Source organism: Callorhinus ursinus, unplaced genomic scaffold (assembly GCF_003265705.2).
Source record: "Callorhinus ursinus isolate GAN/ISIS: 27379988/994484 unplaced genomic scaffold, GSC_fseal_2.0 scaffold1, whole genome shotgun sequence".
NCBI lineage: Eukaryota > Metazoa > Chordata > Mammalia > Carnivora > Otariidae > Callorhinus > Callorhinus ursinus.
The window spans coordinates 56,471,235-56,493,961 of record NW_027397063.1 but is presented as its reverse complement, the minus strand read 5'-3'; the positions used below and the strand labels follow the sequence as shown (position 1 = coordinate 56,493,961).

The 22,727-nt window shown below is 38.0% G+C and overlaps 1 protein-coding gene across 7 annotated transcripts in view; it reads left to right on the top strand.

The window, feature by feature from the left end:
- The first annotated feature begins 2,055 nt into the window (after nucleotides 1-2,055).
- LRRC58 (leucine rich repeat containing 58) overlaps nucleotides 2,056-22,727 on the top strand; it is a 39,109-nt gene continuing 18,437 nt past the window's right edge. For 3 of the 7 annotated variants that reach the window (XR_012378613.1, XM_073894071.1, XM_073894082.1), the window contains exons 1-3: nucleotides 2,056-2,586; nucleotides 11,416-11,544; nucleotides 12,201-12,478. Coding sequence is in view for 6 of the 7 variants with exons in the window: in XM_073894071.1 (XP_073750172.1) it covers nucleotides 2,087-2,586; nucleotides 11,416-11,544; nucleotides 12,201-12,478 (907 nt within the window). In the remaining variant the exon portion in view is untranslated. Of the gene's footprint in view, nucleotides 2,587-11,415; nucleotides 11,545-12,200; nucleotides 12,479-12,666; nucleotides 16,159-16,193; nucleotides 21,994-22,727 lie in introns of those variants that run through there. The other 4 variants (XM_025874886.2, XM_025874880.2, XM_073894076.1 and 1 more) reach the window with 4 other exon arrangements.

The following is a 22,727-nucleotide window of genomic DNA, read 5'->3' as shown; positions in this document are numbered from 1 at the left end:
TTTTTCAATAACATCCTAATCAGGAGACTTATCCTGAAATATAGTCAGTTTGACCCAAGAGTCACTTGATGGTTAAGTTTTGATAAGTGGACAAATATGCCATATACTCTCACAATTCCCTGAAATCCATATCCCTCTCCCTAGATAATGCACTTCGCTGTCTCCTCTTCCCTTCACACTCTCCAGTGCTCCCCCTGCGTCTCTGAAATCTCCTTCAGCTAGCCACAAGACCGAGCCCATCGCTGTGAAGGACAAGAAGGCACCAATGCTCCTTCACCTCCCACAGGGTTTTCAGAACTCTCCAAGCTGCCTGATAGTTTCAAGGCCCACTATAGTGGGCCCGCTGAATTTAGATTTATCTGGCTGCAAGGAAGAGAGATGCATCCATGGTAGCTGAGATAGGGCTTATTATAATGAGCAATAAGGGGATTCTTATATTAATTTGAACATTTCTTCAAAACTTTCTATCAGGCAGCTTCATTCTCTACTATTTGAGGCTATTTCCATCTTTCCCCCTTCATTTCACTGATTTGTAACCTTAACTATTTCTGAATCACATTCAAATCATTTTTTTCTCATAGTAAATTTCTGTCACTTAATTTTTATCACAGACACACAGCACATTTTAAAAGCATTATTTATATACTTTTATATAATAAAAGTATTATTTTAAGTATTTGCAATTTTCACATATGAGGGCTCCTGCCAGTATGTGATCCTGATCCAAGATAAAGTCTAATTTTTAAGAGGACCCTTTTGAAACAGGTTTTGAAACATTCTATTTCTGGTCTTAAAAGTCTTAAAAACATTCTATTTCTGATTTAAAATGACAAAGTATGTCCTCCTACTTACTGTAACTCAGGCAGAAATTAAAATTTGGCAGCAGGTAAGAGGAATAAAGTTTCTCACACAAATGAGTGACAAGAAAAAAAGTTACTTTATTCTTTTTAGGAGAAAGGCAACTTAATGTCATTGATTATATACAATTTTTGAACAATTATATGCATAAAGTTTGTAAAAAATTGTTAAATATTTTTCTCATTTCTACTCATGACTTTCCAAAATTATGAAAAGTAATTTCAGAAAAGACTGAGCTTAGGGCAAATATGTTAATTAGAAGTACTAAATTAAAGCCAGCGTCGGGATTTTGCCAGTTAATTGTAGTTTTAACCCGCAGTAAAATCTCACTGCTTTCCTAGTTCTTAAACTGATCAATTAATTTGAGCTATCTCAAGTTAACGAACCTCTTCCATGGCTCCCAAATTCATTTCCAGCCACTACAACTTAAACCAAAACCACAGAAATGCTTCTATAGCTAAAATGTAGAAACATCTTTACTTGGTATACCTTACTTTTATCGGGTTTCAAAAAGAAATTAATCCTGCAGGCAAACAGGGCAAGTAATTATCCGTGCTCTACGGATGGAGAAACTGAAATCAAATTCTTTGTCCAAGGACACAAGGCTTATTTAATAGCAGAACCCGAGGTAGGATCCAGGGGTTCTGATTTCTAGTCCAGCTGTCTTTGCACTTTGAAGTCGGCTTGGTTAATCCCGCGCCTTTAAATTCCTGGGGCTTGCTGTAATGAAGCTGACTCACCACTAAATTCCTGTGTTCTCACTGAATCCCGCAGAGTAGGGGCCCCACTCCCAAACTGGGAACCAAGGGGGCGGTGCACCATGACGCGCAAACCCTCAAGGCCAGATAAGCAAACAGTCCTCGGGCTGTTTACCGAGGCAGTCCTGCACTCTGAGGACAGGTAAACCAGACTCCAGGGACTATAAACCGCCCCCGTTCAAACCCTCCGCGGTTCAAAGGACAACTTCGCAGCCACCCGGCCTCTGCCCCCGCCCGCACCCCTTCTCGGTGCCGCGCGCCACGTGAGACGCAGCCCGGCCCCCCGAGCGGCGCGCGCACCCCGCCGCCTAGCGTCGCGTGACTCGGCTGGGGCGCGCGGGGTTAGCGCCCGCCCGCGCCACTTCCGACGCAGCCCTCGGTTCAGGTTCCGGGGCGTCGCGGAGCTCCCGGCCTGTGGATCGCGCGGGGCGCTCTTCGGTTCCGGGGCCACGCGCCCCGCGGCGGCCGGGATGGAAGAGGCCGGAGCGGCGGTGGCCACGGCGGGGGAGGCCGAACTGAATTTGGCCCGCCTCAGCGTGTCTCCGGAGACTCTGGAGTTGGAGCTGGAGGCGCGGGGCGAAGAGCGGCGCGGCGCCCGTGAGGCGCTGCTCCGGCTGCTACTGCCTCATAACCGTCTGGTGTCGCTGCCGCGGGCGTTGTGCAGCGGCTTCCCGCACCTCCAGCTGTTGGACGTGAGCGGCAACGCGTTGACCGCGCTGGGGCCAGAGCTGCTCGCGCTGAGCGGCCTGCGCACGCTGCTGGCCAAGAACAACCGGCTCGGCGGGCCCGGCGCGCTGCCCAAGGGCCTGGCCCAGTCGCCGCTCTGCCGCAGCCTCCAGGTGCTCAACCTCAGCGGGAACTGCTTCCAGGAGGTGCCCGCGTCGTTGCTGGAGCTGCGCGCGCTGCAGACCCTCAGCCTGGGCGGCAACCAACTGCAGAGCATCCCGGCCGAGATCGAGAACTTGCAGAGGTGAGCGGGGCCCTGCCCCAGAGTAGGGAAGCCCCGGGCGGTGTCCAGGAGCCCCGGAGCGCTAGGCTTGGTCTTTTGTCACGTAACCAACCGTCTGCCTCCAGGCTCGCTCTTTAACTCTTTGGCGGTGATCACTGCCGGGCCATCTCTGCGAGTTGTAAGTGAAGATTCGGTACGATCGCGTGTGTGACAGCGTTTGGGACTGTGTTTGCCCTAAGTAGATTTTCGAGGTAGTTTTTCTTTTTTCTTGGGTTCCGGGGGTAGGGGGAGTGATCCCAACTGAGTAGGTACTCAAACAGATGTCAGTCTGAGGTGGTCACTTCCTTGCTTTGACGTCTGTGGGGGGTTTTCATGCCTTTTAGCGTGACAGACAAGATACTCTGACCAAACCCTTGCTTTCCATTCCATTTCCTGCTGTCCTTTCTCTGTAGCAATACTAGCACTGTTGGTGAAGTTCAGTGAGTCATGCAGTTTACCAACACCTTAATGGCACTTACTAAATACATGGTGAATGGATGCAGGGCCTCTGTTCATATGCAGTTCCCTTTGCCTGGAATGTTGCCTGCACCTGGCAAACTCCTATTCATCCTTCAGAACCTATTGCCAGGGTTGTCTGTCTTCTTCCTTTACTGGTCCCTGGACAGTTATTGACTGAACTGTACTTCCTGTGTACCTCTTTCATCCTGCCATTGCATTTACCTTATTGATTATAATTCCTTGTTCAGAGGTCTGCCTCACCCACTAGATTATTCAGTAAATATATGTTGAATTAAATGGAGAGAGGAAACGGAGAGGCAGGATAGCAAAAGTCTCCTAAAAGTGCTCTGCAGGGGTGTGAGAAATAGAGCAAAAGCAAGTGTATTGTCCAAAGTGAAAAAAAAAACCAAAATGTTTGTCATCTGTAAAATATTTTCACATCCTTTATTGAGTTTTCTGGGATAACAGACTATTAGAGCTAGAAAGAGGTAAGTGTAGTGAAAAGAACATTGACCTGAGAATAAGAACTCTTGGTGTCCCAGCCTTAGGCAGGTCACTTAACATATCCTGACCACAGCTTCCTAATCTGCAAAATAAGGCATTTGGACAAGATGTCCATTGACTCATCAACATATTTATGAAGTACTTAAACCATGTGTCAGGCACTGTCCTAGGTACTGGGGATGCAGTGGTAAACATGGTCCTGTTTTCATGGAGTTAACCTACTAATAGGAGACATTAAACAATGAATTATAAACCTCATTTTTTAATTACAGTTTTGAAAAGTTCTATGAAGACAAATGAAGTGCCTTGAAATAACAGAGGGACCTGACTTAGTTTGGTCCTTGAACAGGTAACATTTGAATTGAGAATGGAGAATTGAGAATTTTGAAGGAAGAATAAGAATTAACTAGGCAAGGGTGGGTGGGACCAGTCTAGGTAAAAGGAACAGTGCATGTAAAAGCCGGAAGGCGAGAGGGACTGAAGGCCAACATTTTGAAAGGAGGACATTGTACTAGAGCATAGTGAGAAAGTGGCCAAGAGTGAAAGTTGGCAAATAGAAACTTGGACCAGTCCCAGGCCATGTTGGATCTTGAAGGCCATGGTAAAGTTTGGATTTTATTCTAAGTACACATAGGAAAGTTTTAAGCACATCAGCCTTGTTGCTGTGCAGCAGTGGAGTGGGGAGAGGGTGGAGAGACGAGATTTTGAGGGCTGGTTAGAAGGAGGTCATTCTAGTACAATGAGAGATGATGGTCACTTACACCTGTGTGATGCTAAGAGAGATATTAAGAAATAGAAAAGTTGGAAAGAGATTTAGACATAAAATTGACAGTCCTTGGTTCCTCCTAATTTTGAAGTTACATAATTCCACCCTTCCCATTTGAGTCTTCTTAATATACTAAGAAAAACCTAGAGCAATTATTTCCATCACATGGGGGAAAAGGTAGGCAAAAATCCTATTTATTGAGTACTTACAATGCTGTAGGCCCTGTAGTAGAGACTCTAAATACCCTTTTTAATTCTCACAATGCCTATGTGAGATGAGAGGAAGAAACTGAGGCTTTGAGAGGCTAAGTTAAAAGAACCCAAAGCCAATGAGTGGTGGAACTGGATTTGATCTCTGGGATCTCTGAGTCCAGACCCAAGAATTTTCCGCTGTGACAGAATAGGGCTAGAACCTAATCCTTCTGACTTCTGTTGCATATGTGATCAGGAGGATTGGTCAGAACTCTTGACCGATTGGTAAACTCTGGTTTACCTGATTTTCTAGCCAATAAACTATGCTTTTTGGTCATTGTACCTTTGGCTCCAATTGTGTGTGGGATCTTTGTCAGTGTTTTCATTTTTCAGTTTTATGCTCCATATCTCTTTACTGGTAAGAATCAGTAAAGATTTAGGCCATGCTTCAAATTGAAATTCTAGTTGAGTGTAGGCTAAAAGAGTCATGTAGAAATACAATCTTAGAAATAGAAACAACCTGGGCAATGGCCTGATTCACCCCCCTCCCTTTTTTTTAACAGATGAGGACACTGAGATTTAGTATCAGTCACTTGCTTGAAGCCAGATAGTGACAATGAGACTCATGTGGTTCATGTACTTTAAAAGCTTGTGGTGAGTGATAGTATTTGGAAATGATTCGATATGGGGATGTTACCTCAAGAAAACTTTCTTTATCCACAGATGTATGGTTCTTACCTTTCTGTGTTTCTCTTCCTGTTTCCTGCCTTCTTGTACAAAGCTGCCTCACTATAATTCCATCTCTCTTTAACCAACCATAATGTGGAATGAATTTATATTTTTGTTATTCTTAATGTCACTTTTTTAAAGATTTATTTATTTGACAGAGAGAAAGAGATAGTGAGTGAGAGAGAGCACAGGCGGGGGAGCAGCAGGCAGAGGGAGAGGGAGAAGCAGCCTCCCCACTGAGCAAGGAGCCTAATGCGGGGCTTGATCCCAGGACCCTGAGATCATGACCTGAGCTGAAGGCAGACGCTTAATGGACTGAGCACCCAGTCGCCCCTCTTAATGTCATTTTTATTTGGGTGGAGGAGCAAAACATTTTCTACTTACATCTGTAGTTAAAGTTATTGGCACTAAGGGCCTCGTCTATTTTTTCAGTGGATCATTGGCCCTTGCTAGAGAAAAGGCACGCACTTCAGTATCCCTAAGGATTGGAGAATCAAGATACTTTCCAAGAAGCAAATTTAACGTTGGTGTGTTAATGCTATACAGAAAGGAAAGGAAGAATTCTGTGAATTCTGTGAATGAGTTTTCTGTTTCAATGTTTGTCAAGCACTAAAAAATAGAATTGTTCCAAGCCCGATGAACAGAAGTGCAGTGTTGACTAAAACACATCACAAGAACTTTTAAACACTACAGTTTTGCTTAACATTCAACAGTAGTTTCTTTTCTCCTTTCAAAAGCAATTTTGGAAACAGTAGAGTGTGTTTTAGATATTTAGTTCACCCAAATAATTGAAAGGCTTTAAGTCCCTAGAACTTTGGAATTTAGTTGAGTTTCAAAGTGAGAAATAGGTCTGAAAGTGTAAATTTAATATGCTGGTTGTGTACTCTGATTAATGATACCCACAAAGAATTTATATGATTTTGAAATAGTGGGCTTAGTTATATTTTAGAACATCAGATACTTTTCTGATAAAGTCACGGTAACTACTAAGGTTTGGTATCCTTTCTGTGTACACTCCAAAGCATTGATAGAAGCAGACATTGAGTCATAACTGACAACCAGACACTAATTTCTCTCAGTTCTTGACTTAAACATATAGAAAGGACAAGATTTAAATTTGCTGTCAGAATCACTCTTCCCTTTCTTCACCTTATTTTTTCTCCATCATTGATTCTCTTGTAAATTGTTATTTATTATTTGACTATTGAAATCTTTATCAAAGGACTCCCAAGAATGCTAAATTTTTCCCCGGATAGTCTTCTCATTAAAATAGTTCCTTTTCCAGGATAATTTCTGTGATTTGGATTTCAAATGTTCTTTCTATTCTACTCTCTTTTGTTCCATTCCATTCTAGTAGCTCCCCTCTTTGAAAAAGAGAGATTTCTGAGTAACCAAGCATTAACTTATACCATATTTGGTAGATCAGAAAATCCTGCTCAGGAACTCTTTCTTTCTTTTTTAACCAGTGCTCAGGTACTTATGTGTAGGAGAATTCAGTCTTATATCCAAACAGTTGATTTTTGCTACAAGATATTCTTTGAAAGAGAAAAAAATATATCAGAATTAAAGTTGTCTGCTCACTTTTACTAAGCATTATAATTCAAAAGAGAGATGTAATCTTGGAAAGATTTGCACAATCAGAAATGGGAAAAAAGTATCAATATATTTTTAAAATGACAAAACTTTAGGGGCGCCTGGGTGGCTCAGTTGGTTAAGCGACTGCCTTCGGCTCAGGTCATGATCCTGGAGTCCCAGGATCGAGTCCCACATCGGGCTCCCTGCTCAGCGGGGAGTCTGCTTCTCCCTCTGACCCTCCCCCGTCTCATGCTCTCTCTCTCTATCTCATTCTCTCTCTCAAATAAATAAATAAAAATCTAAAAAAAAATTAAAAAATAAATAAAATGACAAAACTTTAGATTCAAGTTAGCTTTTTAAATCACTACATATCAAGGAAGTCTGAGATTATGAAATAACAGAAATTCAACAAATGAAAGAAATTGTACCTGAGAAAATACAAATAAGGTACTCTTTAAAGGACTTTAAGTATGTTTTCTAACTGCAGAAAGGTAAAGGCAGGAACTTCATCAATGAAACAAGAATAAGAAAGTTAAAAACCAACAATTATGAAAACCCCAGTTAGAATTCCTAGAAATGAAAAAAAAATGTAATTATGAACTCAGTGTGCTGAATAGTATACTGAAGTCAGCTGATGAATGAATCATTAAGCCAAAATATCTTACTGAGGCATTCTCCTGGAATGCAGCACAAAAAGATAATGAAATGGAGAGTACAGGGGTACCTGGGTGGCTCAGGTCGTAACCCAGAGTCCTAGGATCTAGCCCTGCTGCATCAGGCTCCCTGCTCAGCTGGACATCTGCTCCCTCTCCCTCTGCCCCCTCCCTGCTTGTGTGCTCTCTCTCTGTCTCTCTCTCTCTTTCTCAAATAAATAAATCTTTAAAAAAAAAAAAAAAGGAAATGGAGAGTATGAAAGAAAGATTTCTTTCATGTAAAATTGATCCTGAAGTTCAAACAGCTGTTTAGTAGGAATTTTAGAAAGAGAATAGAGAAAATGTAGGAAAGGCTATGTTTGATGTAATAGTAGCTGACAATTTTCCACAATTGGACTCTACCACCAGTTTTCCACAAGAGCAGTCTAAACTGATATCTTGAAACATCATAGTAAAACTTTAGAACTATAGAGAGAAAAAGACCCTAACAGCTCCTAATAAAACCGATTACCTACAAAGGAACAGTAGTAATACTGGCTGTAGTAAGATAATAGAATAGTATCTTTTTAGTGCTAGGGAAAAGTAATGTCTACCTAGAATTTTATGCCTAGCCAAGCTGTTACTCAACAGTGAAGGAAAGAGATAAAAACATTAAAGGCAAAGAATTCAAAGATTAACAACCGTGGGTCTTTGCAGAAAGAACATGTTAAATATATACTCCAAGAAAAATGGACTTTAAAAGAAATAGCAAGATCTTTACTAGCAGGCTTATACTTCAAAGCTTGAAAACAGGCTTATCTAGGGCCAACCTATTTTTGGGTATGAGAACTAATTTTAGTAAAATTCAGAGTTATAAAAAAAGAAAAAAAAGAAATAAGCTCCAGAAACAATGGTGAACAAAGAAATTGGTAAAACATATTGATGAATCTGAATAACTATTAATTGGAAATAAATTTAAATTTATTTTCAAATCAAGGTAGAACTAATTCTAAATGATATGAAGAGAAGGACAGAAAGGAGCATGGATGTGTGTTTGGGAGTGAGAGGGAGAGCAAAGGAAATTCAAGGGGTAACTACTAGCAAGATAGAAATAGCACATACAGTTCAAAATAGTAGAGGGGGAATGGGAAGAAAGGAAATTTGAATGAAACACAAAAGAGCAGAAGAGAAAGAAGATATTTAGATATACTGTGGTAATAGAAAACACAAGTCTAAACTTACAAAATCAAGTTGCATCCTGCTTATAAGAGTTACACTTAAAATAGAAATACCTCAATAAGGTAAAAGTAATAGGATAGAAGATGTACTAGCAAATCTCTACCATTTCACATCTGCACCACTCCATTAGGCTCCAGTCTAGTCATCCTACTTACACTCCTCCCATCGTACTCTCCTCTCCCCACCACTTACCAAGCTACTTTCCACACGGTAGCCACAGTGATCTTTCTAAAGTGTAAGTCAAGTTACACAACTTTGTTCAAAACCCTTCCTACTTAGAATAAAATTCAGAATCCTTACTGAGGCCCAAAAGGCCCTCTGTGATCTGGCCTTCCCATCCTACCTGTCTGACCACCACTGCCCCCCATCTACCACTCTGATGTACCCACAACTGGCAACACACCAAGCATTTTCTACCTTAGGAGTTTGTACTCATTCATTTCATTCTGATCTCTGTTCACATGTCATCTAAAAGAAACCTTTCTTAACCACCCTGTCTAGAATTTCACTTCCGTAACCATCTCATTACCTCCCTTTTTAGGGTGGTAACACTTAAAGCTCTCGGACATAATACATACACATTCACTGATTTTTATTGTCTATCTCACAAGATTATAAGGTAAAGAACTTGGTCTTATTTATACTGTGCTCCCTGGAATGGTGCCTGGCACATGGTAGATGCCTGGTTCATATTTGTTAACTAGGCACTTTATGTGATGTATAATATTATTCCATTTTGAAGAGGAAAAACCTGGGGCATAACAAGAATAAGTAAATGGCTTAAGTTCTTATACTGGTGAATGGTGGTTTAAATGAAATAAATACGAACAAAAATAAAACCGACAGACAATATTGATAATGAAAAGAAATAGCTTTTAAGGCAAATGGATTCAAAGGAAAAAAAGAGAAATGTTTCATATGAGTTAAGGAGCAGTTCAGCAAGGATTTATTTGCATTATAGCCTCTATATTTTCAGGGGAAAGAGCAAAACTTGGTAATTATAAAGGGAAGAAGGAAAACTATGGTTCTGGTAGAAGACTAACCACCAGAGCAAGAAGGCAAAATAATAGATGCTATAAAAATTTTGAATTGCAGTTAATAAGTTCAATACTAGTAGCTCCACATTCATTTTACACGTGCAAAATGTGAACAAAAAAGACCATGCTCTAGGCCACAGAAGAACAAGGTTATGCAGAACATATATTTAACAACAAAGTTCCCAAAAAATTAATAAGAGAAAGCCATAAAACCTGTGAGAAAAATGGGTAAAGAATAGGAACAGGCAATTCTCTAAAGATACACAAATGACCAAAAATATATACAGAGATGCTTAATTCACTAATAACTAGAGAACTGCAAATTAACAGAATGGTATCATTTTTCACACAATCAAATAGTTAAAAAAAATTAAAGCAAACAATAATAATAAGTGTTGCCAGGGTTATATGGTAAGAAGTACTCTTAATTTGCTAATTGTGGATTTATAATTAGCTGTAGCCCCGCAGAGTAACTTGGCTTTACCTTTTTAATCCTACTCTATCTTTTAACCTTATATCCTGAAATCTTCCCCTGGAACTCTGATTTAGTGAATCTGGATGGGGCCTAGAATTTGTAGCTTTAAAAGTCTCCCAGGTAATTCTTACCCTGGAAGTTTGGGTAATAGTTTAGTAGGCTATTTTTTCCCACATTCAAAGGTGTCTTAAAAGAATGCTAGTGTCCACTGAATTAGATTTAACAGGAAGACAAAAATAACATTATAATGGAAAAAATCTGTATGTATACATTTTAATTATACATCTTATAAGAACTGATTCTGCTACTCCCTGCAAAAATCTTTTGGAGAAAGCCTTTCTACAGTCAACACCACAAAAAGTAGCAGTACATTTTGGTGCAATATATGCTATATCTAAAATGTTGTTAACTTGATGGAAAATAAGGTAACTATCTGGAGCTTTAATTTCATGATAGTCGTCATTTTTACACAATTTATTTAGATAGCTCCTGAAGAATGCTTTTGCTATAGAAAGAACAAAGAAGAAATTTAGAGTTCAGCCATGTTTTTCCATTCTTTTCAGAAAAAGATAGTGGTTTTTTCCATTGCCTAAAAGTGCACCAAATCCATGCCTACAGCACAAAATTCAGGCTTCGTATAATCCGGCTTTTCTTCAGCCTTTTCTCTGGATTCTTCAGTAGGAACTCTGCCCTTCTGTATTAAAAGATGTGTCCATTGTCAAAAAAAAAAAAAAAAGATGTGTCCATTGTCCCATAAAAGCCCTCCCCTCCAACCTGAAGTGTCTTATTTCCTCCCAGCTGCATGGACTAACTTCATGGTCCATCTGAAGTTACAAACTTTTGCAAAGCCTTTCCCAATCCCAAGTACTGTGTCCTTTTCTTACTTCTCTGCTTTTTTTAAACTCCTCTATCATTTATGGATTGCTCTGCTTATTTTGGTATTTTAATCATGTTATACTCACTTTTGGCCTTGTTTTGTGTTTAATTATAATATGGTCTAACAATACCCTGTCTTACCTGTTTACCTGTAATATAAGCTCTCTAAAGATTGCATTATTTCTCCAGAGCCTGTATAGCATATAGCAGATCCTAAGTAAAAGATTTGCTGAATGAATAAATGAAATGTGTTTGTTTTAATAAAGACATTGGGATGTCTTGTCCAATTTTTGTTTACATTTTTGTTTTTGTTCATTTGTTTTTACAGTTTAGAGTGTTTATATCTCGGAGGAAACTTCATCAAAGAAATCCCACCAGAATTAGCAAATCTGCCTTCTCTAAGTTACTTGGTATTATGTGACAACAAAATCCAAAGTGTGCCTCCTCAGCTTTCACAGTGAGTAGTTTCAGGCAGGCTAAGTATACACAGAGATCCTTGCTTAGGAATTTTTGTCCTGCATTCATCCCACATGTTTTATATATGTAGAAGAGAATTAGGCATTCTCAAAGTAAATGATACATGAGAATTACAGTTCTGAGGTTTGCTGTGAGTTGAGTTGCTTATTTTTAACATTACTTTTAAATGTGCTGGTTTATGTCTCAAAATATTTGTTTAGCCTGTTTAATCAAAAATAGAGTAATTTGGCATCGATTTCCCCAGGTTTTATGGAATTTTACTGATTTTATATTTGATATGAAACATTCCTATCCTGATGACATAATGTGAAGGATCTTGATTTCTATTGCATTTTAAATCTTTCTTCTTATAGGTATCTGAATGATAAATCATGCTAAAAAATCTTTAAATCTAGCATTTATATTAGGCTAGCACATCGGAATACTGATTATTATTCTACGTTCTCTAAGATCCCATGGGCACATATCATCTCATGATATTTACAAGTCTACACTCTAGTCTAGTTTCAGCTCCTTTTTATTTTACCTCTGTTGGCCTTAATTGCTTATCCTCATGGGGAAATCAAGTTCTTCGCTTAGCTTTCTTGGTGGTTAGCTTGCTCGCTGCCATTGATGTTTGTACTGCATTCGTTGTAGGTTGCATTCACTTCGTTCCCTCAGTCTTCACAATAACTTGCTGACATACCTGCCTCGAGAGATCCTCAGCCTTGTTCATTTGGAAGAATTGAGTTTGCGAGGAAATCCATTAGTTGTTCGTTTTGTTAGAGATTTAACCTATGACCCTCCAACTCTCCTGGAATTAGCTGCACGGACCATTAAAATTCGAAATATTTCCTACACTCCCTACGATCTTCCTGAGAATCTTCTTAGATACTTGAGTTTAGCCAGCAATTGCCCAAACCCAAAGTGTGGAGGTAAGTTAATTCAGTGTATCTGTTTCCCACTCATTTAGCTATTTTTTATTTTGATGATCTAAGTGTTTTTAATTAGTCACCTTCTTTCAGAGAAAGGCATTTAGCCTCTTTCTGTTTCCCTTATCCTTTCACCCTCTTACCAGTAAAGTAAGACATTTCTCCTTCCTCTCTCTTTCTTTTTTTTTTAGTGCTTTACAATTCATACAGAAGGAAAATACCCAGAAAGTCTCATCGTGTCTTGGAATTGTCACAAGATAGTAGAATAAGGCGGTAAAATAAGAGGAAACACAAAGGAAGCGTAAACAGTCCTAACAGTTTAAAAAGAGTCTCCAAAATGTTTAGCCACTTTTTATATTTATTTGATGGACGTTTTCCTAGACCCACTGTTCTGAGTATCAGGTACTTTTATAGATTATGATTCAGGATGTAGGAGAATGGGCTGAATGTGCCAATTTTGGAATGTACCCTGGACTTTTATATTCTTGTAAATCCATGGTTCAAAATTTCTTGAATTTAGGGACACCTGGGTGGCTCAGTTGGTCAATCGTCTGCCTTCGTCTCAGGTCATGATCCCAGAGTCCTGGGATCGAGTCCTGCATCAGGCTTCCTGCTCAACGGGGAGTCTGCTTCTCCCTCTGCCTGTTGCTCCCCCTGCCTGTGCTTGCGTGCGCTCTCTCTCTCAGACAAATAAAATCTTTAAAAAAAAAAAAAAGTCTTGCGTTTATAGCATTTGGAGAGAATTAAAGAAATGATAGACTGCAAGGTAGAGTAAAATAGAAATTCAAAGTACTATTGGAAATCAAAGGAGGGAAAGGATACATGTAATTAGATCTGGAAAAAATGAGCTGATTCTTAAAGTATGAGTTGGATTTTTATATGGTAAGTAAGATTGAGGATAGGAAACTTTTCAGTTGGAGAGAGCAAAATTGTAGACAAAACAGTATGGGGCACAATATTGGATGAGTAATAATTTGGCTCAAATATACAGTTAGGGAAGTACATGAGAGAAGAGTAAAAGATACATTGAGGACCAGTTATGAAGGCCTGAAGTGCCAGGGTGTGTGGGTGGGATCTGGTGACAGAAAGCAGGTCGTTTTATTTTGGCTCTCTCATAAAAGACTGCTTTTTAAAAATCCAATCTCATGGGAGTACAGAAGGGTTTTTACCGTTGTAGGAGAAATGTAGGTGCTGAGGAAATGCTACATCATGATGATCAGAGCCAGATGAGATTTTCCCTGGAACTCCCATCGTGTCTTAAAACTGTTTAAAGGTTAAAAGAGAGAAAGTGATTTAAATTTTTCAAATATTAAAAAATAAAAACGACACTCTTGGTTTAAAAAAGATGACCCTCTAGGCCATTTCTTGCCACTCACTCTTAGAAATGGAAGGTCCTGTGCTGTGCCAGATTAGACGTGCTTAAGCTCTTCTCTGTAGCTCTCCTTTCCCAAGTTGGCTTTTTTTTTTTTTTGGAAGTTTTCTTTATTTATTTGACAGAGAGAGAATGTGCATAAGCAGGGGGAGAAGCAGGCTCCTCCTCAAGCAAGGAGCCTGATGTGGGACTTGATCCCAGGACCCTGGGATCATGACCTGAGCTGAAAGCAGACGCTTAACTGACTTTAGTCAACCACCCAGGCATCCCCCAAGTTGGCTTTAACAGTGGTGAGGGATAGCATTCACACTAGGCCTTATAGCATAATAATCTATGTCTGATCTCTTCTTTGAATTCTAAAAATGGACCTCTACAAGAATTCTCTTTTCTCTTTTAAATGCTTTTTTAATGACTTTTTTAGTATACTGATATGTTATTTATCTTAGAAACAAATATACTTCAAAAATTATTAGTTTAAAAATCGAGATTATACAAAAATTGAACCAGTAATGTTTTCCCCCTCAGACTCATTAGCTATTGAACACTGAGTTAAGCAAAAGTAGATTTATTTTTTTTTAAGATTTACTTATTTATTTTAGAGAGAGAGCTTGCGTGTGTAAGTTGGGGGAGGGGCAGAGGGAGAGAATCTTGAAGCAGACTCCCCACTGAGCACAGAGCCCGAGGTGGGGTGGGGCGTGGGCTCGATCTCACGACCCCTGAGATCACCACCTGAGCCATAACCAGAGTCGAAATCTTAACCAACGGAGCCACTTGGGTGCTCCAGCAAAAGTAAATTTATATTTTGAGAGATTTTTTTGTCTTTGTAGAATCTGAGATCATAGAAATGACAAGGTAGTATTGTACTGTTTTAGCTCATGGTAACTCTGTAATGCTTTATTTTATTTCTTCCTTTTAGGATGCTAACACATTTTGGGGGATTTACTATCAGTATTGATTGACCCGTTTATTGAATTTATATACTTTCCTAAATTGTTCAAAGTAACATACCATGAAATCCCCTTTTTATTTTTATTTTTTTTTTTTTTAAGATTTTATTTATTTGACAGAGAGAGACATAGTGAGAGAGGAAACATAAGCAGGGGGAGTGGGAGAGGGAGAAGGAGGCCTCCCGCAGAGCAGGGAGCCTGACGCGGGGCTCGATCCCAGGACCCTGGGATCATGACCTGAGCCGAAGGCAGACGCTTAACGACTGAGCCACCCAGGCGCCCCAATCCCCTTTTTAAAATATGAATTATACTGACTACAGGATCAGAAAATTAGAAAGTTAGTGGGGGGAAAGATAAATAGAAATCATTGTTACTCCTTTGCTTGAACCACAACTTTTTAGTTTAGAGTCTTATGTGATACACATAGAGTAGTCGGTGCTGGAGGAATCTTAAGAGTATAGAGGTTGAGATTGCTCTGCAGAAGGGTGACGGGACCCAGAGTTGTGGATGTTCCAGTTATACCGAACCCTGAGCCACAGTGATCTCCGCTTTCCTCTCAGCTGTAGCTCTAGTTTTACTTAGCTGAAGGGCCCAGCTCAGGAGCACTAAATTAGGAATCAAAAAAGGTGAATACTCTTTCAGTCTACCTAACAATATATAATTATGTGAGAATCAAGTGAGATCATTCATGAAACAGCTTTGAAACCTGTAGATTTAGAGCCTGTGGAAACGTAAGATGGTATTTTGTTCCTTTTAATTTTCCCTTCCCAGTATATAAGAACAAAATACCAAAAGTGATCTCTTTTCTGCAAATTTTGTGTGTAACAACTAATCTTTTAAGATCATTAAAGGAGTTTTGTGGGTTTTTTTTAAGATTTTATTTATTTGAGAGAGAGCATGAGAGCACGAGCGGTGGGGAGGGGCAGAAGGAGAGGGATAAGCAGACTCCCCCGGGATCATGACCTGAGCCGAGGGCAGTCGCTTAACCAGCTGAGCCACCCAGGCGCCCCTTGGGGGATTTTTTTAAGCTTCTTGACTATAGGGTATTACCAAGGAGTAGCTTGGAGGATGGTGGAAGAACTATACTAAACACTAATTTTTCCATCAGCCATTGTCCACTAAGTTACCCAGAGAAAACAAGCTAAGTAAACAGTATCCTTTTAATGCCAGCTCCCTTTAAGATAAATCTTATCTGGCCTTCTCTTAGTAGCCAAATTGCCATCTAGGCCTTCTAGTATTTCTGTAAATAGCTATAGAAGTAATTGTTGCTTCTACTTAAAATTCACAGAAAAGAAGACTGTATATGACTTTTCTTCAGAATGCTGGAGAAGGAGTTGAAAAATAAATGGCTCTTTGCTTTGTAATGATTATTTTGTACTTAATTCCTTCTTCTCTCCAGGAGTCTACTTTGACTGCTGTGTCAGACAAATTAAATTTGTGGACTTCTGTGGGAAGTACCGCCTCCCACTGATGCACTACTTATGCTCCCCAGAATGTTCTTCCCCTTGCAGTTCCGCCTCTCACAGCTCCACATCCCAGAGTGAATCTGACTCGGAGGACGAAGCTAGTGTTGCTGCACACAGAATGCAGAAAGTTCTTCTTGGTTGAAACGAATGCAGGGTTGTATGAAACATTAAAAGAACTGGGCAAAGGTGATTAGAAAAGAAAACAGACTTTGAAGTTCACTAGAAACCATCACTAGAAACCATATCTTCATCTTGAATGTCCATGAAAGAGTTGGAGATGATGAAAAAGATTTTGCATTTCATCTTCCCATTCAGCAGGAATGAGTCCAGTTCCATGTTTGGATTCTTTGAATATAAATCACTCTGAATGATGGTTTCAGATTTAACTGATTGTTTGCAATTTTCACGCAAGTTTTGCATGAATCACACAGCACAATGGAGCGTTCTGAAGAGCAGTGCTATAATAAACCATGAGTGGTATAACTTGTGACGAGATGAAGAAAGAAATGATCAGAGCTCTAATTATTACCAGAATTGTCCTTGGGTTTAGACTGAACACTATACCTTAACAGAATTAGCCCTCTCTTCCTGTACTGCCATTTGTCTAGATTACAGAGCTATTCAGATAAGCTCACAGATGGGTTACATAGGACCTAACCCTTTCTGACCTACTAACTGGTAAAGTAAGGGATATAACTTCTATGTGGGATTTTAAAACTCTTCAGTTCTGCTCTTTTGTTCTATATGATTGCTGTTTCCTTTCTGTAATCCAGCAATGACTATTGTAGTGCCTTAATCCTAGCAAGATTTTAGAAATTTATTCATGGAATGATGCCAGAGCAGCCTATATAACCTGACATACTATGCAGAACACTTTAAAATATGCTTTAACAGAACTAGGTAAACAGCTGTATATCTGACAAAAGAGCTCATGCCACCTTAACTTGAATTTTTTGTTTAAACATGAAGTGATCCCCTTGTAAGGAAATCACTTTTACACTTACTGGGAAGCAACAGTCTTGATTAATCTTTTCATTGTAAGACAGAATAATAGCTTTTGATTTAAAAATCTGTCTGGTTTCTTTTGACAGAAAAGAGATGTAAGCTTAGAAAGCTTCTTTGTATCTTGCATTAAAGGAGTGGGAAAATGATTTTAAAATTTTTAAGTCATGTCTGACTCCTTTGCCTGTGTGTACTGAACTGTAACTTTCTGTACATTTAAAAAAAAAAACTAGAAAACCATTACAACAAGCCAAATAAAGTTGTGGGCAGCCATCATTTGTGTAAAGACTTTAAAGCAGTCTTTAAATTGTGTGAAATAGAATAATTTCCAAAACTAGTTTAACTATGGAGTACTTTTTGAAAGTAATGTATTGATAACATAAGGAATTTGTTAAATATATCCCTAAAGTGTAGCAGAAAAATGTTTCACAAATTAATTGCTATTAGAAATGACCAAATTTTTATTAACTAGTTAATTTGCAATAAAAATTGAATAGTACAATTATAAGTTGATATTATAAAATACACAACACATACTAGCAGTCATTAGATAACCAATAATAAAATGATGTTTTATTGATAAATGTTACCTATACAATAATATGTAGGTCAGAAACGCATTAGAATATCAGAGGATCTCCCTTCTGGCTTCCTGACATTCACAACTGGGGCACACCATTTCTTAAAAGCAGATTGTTGTATAATAATAATAATGTACATATGTTAGGTTTTTGTCTTGTGTATTATTTTTTACTTTAGAAGAAAATATATTGTAGGATAGTTCAGATTTATTATGTGTTATTCATGAAACATCATGGAGTTTCATGACTGCAGTTGTGAAACGCTGCTATAGAGTGAATCCCTTCACCTTGTTATAATGTAACAATATGTTTTCCTTTTGACTCAGAAGTTTTCTAGGTCTGTAGAACTAATCTAGTATGTTTCTGCTGCCTAACAAAGTAGTACATGGGTGATTAGATCATAAAATGGAAGTAATGTAGAGTCTTTGTTCACTTCTCCATTTGAGCCACAGCAGGCTACGTATGAAATTATGAAAGATAAAGATAACTTAGGCAGTGCCTAAGTGAGAAGCCCAAAGTGTTTTGTACCTGACTTAGTTAATATCAATACATAACATATTTTCATAGAAAATAATGTATTCATAGGAAAATACCCAAATTGATAGGACCAAATTTTTCTGGCTTAAATGCCTCAGTTTACTTCCTAATCCATTACCAGCTTGGGTAATCTTCCAAGAGTTAGTCTTTTTAAAATAAATTGGTAGGTATGTAAGTACAATTAAGTACTTCCTGGCTTCCCAGAAAGAAAGTATACTAATTGATCTTTCACAGATGTAAACAGGTCCAACCAGAAACAGTTTCTGGCCTTGCTATATATGCAGATATATACCATAATATATAATAACTGTTATTCATGTATATTTCAAAATCTAAGATCAGTGTGCAACTGGCTTTAGTGACTTTTACTGAAATCTGCATTTCAGTTGTCAGTTCTATCTTTTTTTTTAATCTTTGACCTAAACTTTTATAAGAGCTGCTAATAATTTCTAAGATTTTCCCTGTTTCTCTTCTCTACCTTCCCTTTTTTTTTTTTTATAACTGGTGATTGTAGAAATTAGCCAGAAGATGAGATAGAAGGGACTTGATAATTTAGAAACCAGGTAATCAACTCCTAAATCATATCGCTGACTATGTATTTGAAATGATAGTCTATCTCTTTAGTTGCTAAGTCATATGTTTGTGTTTAAACTAGTTAATAAACTTTATTTTTGAGACTTAAGAATCTACACTAATTTTCATAATGAAATAAGTTTTTGATATTGCTCCAGTTGGACAATTTCAGTGACCAGAACTTCTCTGGGTAAAACTACTTAACCCACAGCATTAATGTGTTTAGAATGGAATTCTTCAGTGTTAATATTTGAAATGGAAATGGGTACATTGAACATTCTTAGTAATCTTTGTTCCTAGAATCCAATTCTCAGTGTCACCAACTCAGTTTGAATAGTCCTAGGAGTTTAGTAAATAAGATTAGCTGATACAATATTTTGCTTCCATGGTGCCAGGGATTGGCCAACCTAAGGACAAGCTAGTCAAGGTGTTTAGGATTCCTTGTATTTGAATACCAGAGGTAGATCTGAAGGTTAGTTCATATTTCACTTCTAAATGTGTGCCAGAGGAGTCTCTTATTCTGAAATTCTTACATCTGGAACTTTAAATTACCAAACGTAAAAGTAAAGATGCATTGTAAATTGTACCTCAAATTCGAGAAATTTTTATGTCAGTGTAAATAAAAGTTAAAGACAGTCCATATAGTGCAGTGTAATACTGCAGACCAATTCTACCAAACATCGTAAATACCAATTTAACCAAAGGAAGAGAAGGAAAAGGCTGATTGCTGGAGTATTAAATGAAAGAAATCTTTAAAAATAACAAAGGGCAGGGAAAGAGGAGTCACCAGACACCCAGGGATATCCCTGAGCTAAGAAAGTTCTTTAAAGTAATAGTGAATTGTTTTAAAATCCTGAGGCCTGTTTGCCATCTGAAAGCCTTTATCACTAAATTTCTTTGGTTTCTGCTACTGGAAGATTATCCACATCCCTCCATAATGATGGGCCAGCGAGTAAATAGGATTTTCTTACAGCCAACCTTGCTCTTTCCAAAGGGAGAAAGTAATACCTCATTCACCTGGAATTTGTGGTACAGCGTTGGTTAATGTTTACCTTGTCACTATGTAAAAAAGAAAAAAATATTAAGCAAATAATTAGTGCAAATAAAGTTTGATCTTTTAAAGCATTTTAGCAGTATTTATTTGTATAAAAAGTTATTCTACATAAGACCCTTTGTAGGCAAAACAGTTATAGAATGTGTATATAATTAGTTAAGCTGCATTTATCTAGAAATACCTAATTTTTACTTAAATGATCCCCTCTCTTCTTACCCAAAGTAGATATTTTATTATGTTAGTGTAAATATTACTCCCTCTTTAGTCCAAAATAATCAACTTTTAAGTTGTGCTGGATGTTAACAGAAAGGCTGATGTGCATGTTTTTAGGCAACATGATCTGGGATGCATAGTTCCGATTCCCTCTGTATAGAAAAGTACTTGACTGTCACTGTTTCTGTATTAAGCACTCTTCTCTTATAACATTAATTTGATAAATTTAATAGCATCCACTTTTGTATTTTCATGATAGTCGTGATCTTTTTAAAGGCAGCAGTATCTTCATTTATTCTCAGAAAGGTGTGCCTTAAAACCTCCACTGTAGACCCAAAGTCTGGGGAACTGTGTCATTTAGTAAGTTGTTTGTGACGGGTAATGACCCTTTGCATTTGACTCTAGGGAGAAAGAATGTGAGTGACCTGAGGGATTCCTTCCCCTAAAACAGGGCCTAATGTCTATGAGTCTAGGGCTTTTGTAGAGGGAATCCCAATCATGCATACTATCGGAGAAGGTCAAGCCATAAGGATCAGAGTCCCCTGAGATAAAATCAGTGAGAAGGTATATTCTTTTTTATATTATAAAGAAAATTTATCTGCTACCACTAAGGGATGACAGCAGTTCCCAACCAACTTCATATTAATAGCATGACATAAAGATACTATTGCTGTGAGGCCTAGGATATTTTGTGAGTGGTTTCTTTGTAACACTAGCCTGCAAGGGGCTATGTTTTAACATTTTACTTGTAAATATCTCCATTTTTTCTATCATTCCTTGGTCCATATTTGCTAAGAATTGATGTAGAAAATAATAGTTCACTAACAACAAACATTGAACAGTCACAGGGTAATACTGATTTGGGTGCTACTAGACTTTTACCTCAGATTTGTCAGTCTCAATTTATCCTAAGGTATAGTATACAATCTAGTAAATATTAAAATTTATGAGTTTAATGGAGGTTATGTATATACCGTTGTACCAGAAAGCCATGGTTAGATTAAGTGCATTTACCAGAACTTACTTTCTTTGGCTGTGAATAAATTGGATAAAACTGTTTTATTCCGAGTTGTGGTTAGAAGAAATTGGGATAAGATTGAAAGTGCTATTGCTGGTACAAAAATATTACTAAATTGGTTAATTCTTATGTCTACAACTGATGTTTTAAGAGAATCCTTTCTTAAACGGTTGGCATTGATGTATGTTATTGAAAAGGAATATTAACTTCAACAATCACTTTACAACAGTACAATCAAGGAGAGCCCTGTGTGCCTATAATTGGTGTTTGTTGCATTTCTGAGCCCACTTGTTTTCATGAGAAACAAAAATATTATGGGAGAAATATTTTAAGTTACCAGTATTTTAACTTTTTATAAAGTTTGGGACTTTAAAGTATTGACAAAGGATATTAAAAATATATGTACTTTTACTTTAGTCAAATTACTAAATTTCATTGTCTTATTCCTTAGTTTTATGTATTTGAAGTCTTGTGAATTAGGAATATCTATATAAGTATCTAGATACTTAAAACTTAATGATAATAAATGTAATTCAATGTGACTCAACAATTAAATTTTCTTTTCAGGACAAGAAATACTTAAGTGCATCAAATTTATATATTACTTTGTAATGGTAAATGCTCTAAAAAAATATTTAAGCTACTTCAATTCTATACCTCCTTTTTTCCCACAGGACACACAAGAAAATGTGATGTTATATTAACCCTCTGTGTGAATTTTGCCTTATTAAACATTGTGCCTTATTTTATTAAAAGTGCTTTCTTGGAATTTGAGCCTGTATTCTGAAAAGTAACAGTATTTTAACTGAATTGAATTTACTTTAAGAAAATCTAAAATCCTTAAAATGTTGGTATTGGCCTGATTACTTGCTGTACCACTGCTCATCTGTTTGAATTTCTTCAATACATGAATACATACATTAGGCATGCATTAGCCTTTACTGTCTTGCTAGATTCAAAGGGTAAAAGATGAATTAGACTAGGTCCCTTTCTACCATAGTTCCTTCTGCTTCCACAGTCTTAACCGACTTATGGATGCATGCTCAAGTAAGAAGTTGGTGAGGTCATTTTGCTAATGAAGGTCAGGTACTTAATTGTGTTTAATCTGGAATCAAACAGCTGTAACACAGAGTCGTACTGACTGAGCACATTAATATAGTACTTAGTATTGTTCTTTAATGCCATTATGTTGGTGACCCTATAACACCTGACATTCTTCTAGATTCCAAAATTTGGAAGAATTGTGGCTGGTTGTGAGTTGAGTGAGGTAAGCAGAATAGGTAGGAAAGACACACTGCAAAACAGGTCGTGTTTCAAATTTGCTGACAGGGAAAAAGCGTAACACTTCCCTGGTTAGTATATAGGAGGACTCCTTGGTGCAGAGAGGCTCAGAAATAGAAGGGCACAAGAGAAAAACATCAGGTGTAACTCTGATCTCTTTCCTGTCTTGAGGATAAAGCTCCCTAACCTGCCCAGTTGGGGATGTTCT